General features: G+C 50.2%; 1 protein-coding gene across 1 annotated transcript in view; it reads left to right on the forward strand.

Annotated features, from left to right (window-relative positions):
* Positions 1 to 2654: 2654 nt before the first annotated feature.
* Positions 2655 to 4127, forward strand: part of LOC123076164 (leucine-rich repeat extensin-like protein 3) — a 2883-nt gene continuing 1410 nt past the window's right edge. The window contains exon 1 of the mRNA XM_044498554.1: positions 2655 to 4124. Within this exon, the coding sequence (XP_044354489.1) occupies positions 2847 to 4124 (1278 nt within the window). The 5' untranslated portion in view covers positions 2655 to 2846. The remainder of the gene's footprint in view (positions 4125 to 4127) is intronic.

Here is a 4127-nt window from a genome sequence, read left to right on the forward strand (position 1 = left end):
CAGAAAAATGAATACCAAGATCGTATACACTTCGTGTAGATTTGACTATTATAGCAGGAAAAGATCTACCTACCATTTCCCACAATAGCATCCCAAGCTAATACTAAGCTTCAGTTATAACACACCCACTTCCATGTCTCCTTTTTAACAATGTTTATGCCCCTAATGTATGCTCATCTACTCCCGGTGAACAGTAAAATCGTTAAAATAGCAAAGATCACACACACTTTATATAGATTCAATTATTGTTATAGAGAAAGATCCATCTACCTCCCACGGAATAGTTAACATTAACAACATAAATGATGAAGCTTCAGTTGTTAAATACTAAATAATACAATATGTGAATTAACCAAGTACGTATCAAGGTAAAGCAAACAAACACATGATTTGCAATAACTAAGACCATAAGATTAACCGTCTTACATTTTTAGAACATTTTTTATTCAATAAGGTAAAAAATAATCATCTATAGAAAATCATGCTATGGAGATACTATTGTTAGGAAGATTTGTGAAACTTACCAAACGATAGTCTCTTCTTGAAAGTGGCTTTCATGCTTTTGCGTCATTCAACCATAGAAGATACACTAACAGAAGCTTAATGCGACATATCATCTAATGAGGCAACTGATTGAATTGGTTTACAGCTAGTATCACATCCTACCTTATTTTGGCAGTAGCCACTAACAATATATGGCATATACACCACATATAAACACTCTACAAAGGTAGTAGGTGTAACTTAAGGTTGGTGTTGGCCTCTTCTTCGGTGAAAACCAAGCGTGGGGACGAAGGAAGGAGCAGAATGACAAAAGAGCAAAACAGAAAGCTTATGTTCTTTAAGTAGGAGATATTTCATACAAATTTTTTAATGTCTGAAGCAGCTACACGGTTATATTCCCCTCAAATAGCTAAGAAATTCAAGAAAAATGGTGTGAAGCAACTAACTACTCCGCAGAAGGCACATAATGGAGCATTCAACTGACGAGAATAGTCTTGGTATGCAATATATTAGGTTATCAAAATATACAATGTCTGAGCACAAGAACTTACCATTCAAAAGCAAGAAGACCAGATGTCCAAAATGCTTCTCTACGAGCCATACATTTTCTTTCCTCATCAACTGGTGCCCACTTTCAAATATAAAAGTAAATCCAAATATGAGATTACCAGTATAAAAATATGGCATAAGCATAGAAAAAGTTAACCAATTCAAGAATAGCATTGCTTACACGAAGAGAATCATGGGTAGTGCATCAAAATGAATGACTTTTTTGTGTGTGTATGTGAAGATTTTAGCACAATTTGTAGCACTAGTGTAAAATGAAGTACATAATGGAAGGAAGAAACATATTTCCAATGTGAAGTCTATCTTCCATTGCAACACACGTATTCAACAAAGCAAAATTGTGTTCTTGATTGTTCATATGTTTGACATATGTTCGGTAGAAACATTATTCCTGAGGTTACACCACGGGAAATCATATTGAAATTCATAAGCATGGGAGCCTATGATTGTAAAGAATTAAAATAAAATAATTACAATCCACACTTTTAATGTATTAGTGCCTTGGTAGCATGAATCAATAAGGAAAAATATCTAAAAAAACAACCATTTTTAGTGAGAACCATGCACAAACCATGTGTTTAATGGTAAAAACTCCACCCCTTTACGTGTTATTTATCGGTTGTACGCACTAGCTTCGTGCGTTGTTTATTAGGGCATGGCCAATGCATAGCCCCAGGGTGATGCCTCACGTGCCATGTAGGATCGGATAACAGAAAAAGTAGGTTCGGATGGGGAAGCAGGATCCTCTTCAGGAGGCGGGTGCTTAGAGGGAAAAAGTGTGGTCCGGTGCATAAAGTTGGAAAAGTTAAAGTGAAGAGGAGGGATGCATGTGTAGTGAGAGTCATTTTCTATTCTTTAATGAGGTCCACTAGTGATAGCTTTCATTGGAGTGAAAAAATCAACACATATGCCTCAAATTACTTTTTGTCATGAGGCATACGTATTCATATGCCACCATTGTACATGCCCTTATACACCCAATGAAGTATCTATTTTATGTATAAGGTTGGTCCGGGAGTTTAGAATTTCTTTCTATGATTCCGTGCGACCCACCTTAATTCCTCGTTGACCAGTGCAGGAACAAGAGCAACAGCAGCATCCTCGTGCCAGTGAGCCCACTGCACGCCATCATCCACAACTTCCACCCCCTCCCTAAGAAAAGGAAAAAAAATCCTCAAAAAAGAAAAAAGAAAAAAATCATTTATACTACTAGCTCTTTTTTAATCTGGTAGTATATAGTTTTTTTTCCCTCAAAAAAAAAGGTAGTATATAGTTTATGTCGTTGCTTTACTCCATCCCAAAGGTAAAAACAAAGGAGAGAAAAAGGGTCTCGCCTCACCTGCGGTCTCTGCAGAGTTTGAACTGGACAACGCGCGGGGAGCCAGCCAGGGTCTTGCGAGTTTCACTCCGCTCCGTCTCTCGCCTCCGCGTCGCGTACGGGTCACAGCACGCGAACCCGGAGACAAACCCGGGGGACCCCCCCACAGTAAAGCCGCCGCCGCTGCCACGCCTGCCCCACGCCCCCCCTACACGTACCCCCTCCCACGCGCCCACTGCTCATACTAAACCCCACCCGCCCCGGCCCCACACACCCTTCCTCCCCTTCCCTTCCCCCTCGGCTCCGCCGTACGCGTCGAGCTGTGTGCGCGTTTATAGCTGGCCTCTGTCCTCCTCCTCCTCATCTCTCTCCCTCCCTCTGTCCCCGCACTCCACTCCACTCCCCTCTCCCTCTGACAGCGCCCGGAGATCTCGCCATTGTGGCTGGAGGAGATGAGATGAGGGGACTCGCGCTACTCCTGCTCGCCGCCCTCTCCGCCGCCGCCGGGGCCGCGGCGCCGGGCTTCTCCGGCGACGGAGGGGGCGAGGGGGCCGGCACGGCGGCGGCGGTGGAGGTGGATCCGTCGTGGCGGTTCCCGAGCCGCCGCATCGAGGATGCCTACGTGGCGCTGCAGACCTGGAAGCGCCACGCCATCTTCTCCGACCCGAAGAACCTCACCGCCGACTGGGCCGGCCCGGACGTCTGCAACTACACGGGCGTCTTCTGCGCGCCGCTGCCGTCCGACCCGCGCGTGCTCGCCGTCGCCGGCGTCGACCTCAACCACGGCGACATCGCGGGATACCTCCCGCCGGAGCTCGGCCTGCTCGCCGACCTCGCGCTGCTGCACCTCAACTCCAACCGCTTCTGCGGCATGATCCCGGGCACGCTCCGCCGGCTCAGCCTCCTCCACGAGCTCGACCTCAGCAACAACCGCTTCGTGGGCCCCTTCCCCGACGTCGTGCTCGACATGCCGGCGCTCCGGTTCCTCGACCTCCGGTTCAACGAGTTCGAGGGCGCCGTGCCCAGCCGCCTCTTCGACCGCCCGCTCGACGCCATCTTCCTCAACCACAACCGCTTCCGCTTCGAGATTCCGGACAACATCGGCAACTCGCCGGTCTCCGTCCTCGTCCTCTCGCACAACACCTTCGGCGGGTGCCTCCCCGCCAGCCTCGCCAACATGTCCGGCACGCTCAACGAGATCTTGCTCATCAACAACGGCCTCGAGTCATGCCTGCCGCCGGAGCTCGGCCGCCTGCGGGAGCTCACGGTGCTCGATGTCAGCCACAACCAGCTCGCCGGCCCGCTCACGCAGGAGGTGGCGGGGCTGAGGAAGCTGGAGCAGCTCAACGTCGCGCACAACCTGCTCTCCGGCCCGATACCGCAGGCCGTGTGCGCGCTGCCGCGGCTCAAGAATTTCACCTTCTCATACAACTTCTTCACCGGGGAGCCGCCGGCGTGCGCGCGCGTCGTGCCCCGGGGCAGCGACCGGGACAACTGCCTGCCGAATCGCCCCTCTCAGCGGACGCGGCAGCAGTGCGCCGCCTTCTACGCCCACCCGCCCGTCAACTGTGCGGCGTTCCAGTGCAAGCCGTTCGTCCTGCCTTCGCCGCCTCCGTCCCCGCCCCCGCCGTTGCCATCACCGCCACCGCCGTTGCCTTCTCCGCCTCCACCATCCCCACCGCCGCCATCACCTCCTCCGCCGTCGCCATCTCCACCACCACCATTACCATCACCACCC

This window comes from Triticum aestivum, chromosome 3D, assembly GCF_018294505.1.
Source record: "Triticum aestivum cultivar Chinese Spring chromosome 3D, IWGSC CS RefSeq v2.1, whole genome shotgun sequence".
NCBI lineage: Eukaryota > Viridiplantae > Streptophyta > Magnoliopsida > Poales > Poaceae > Triticum > Triticum aestivum.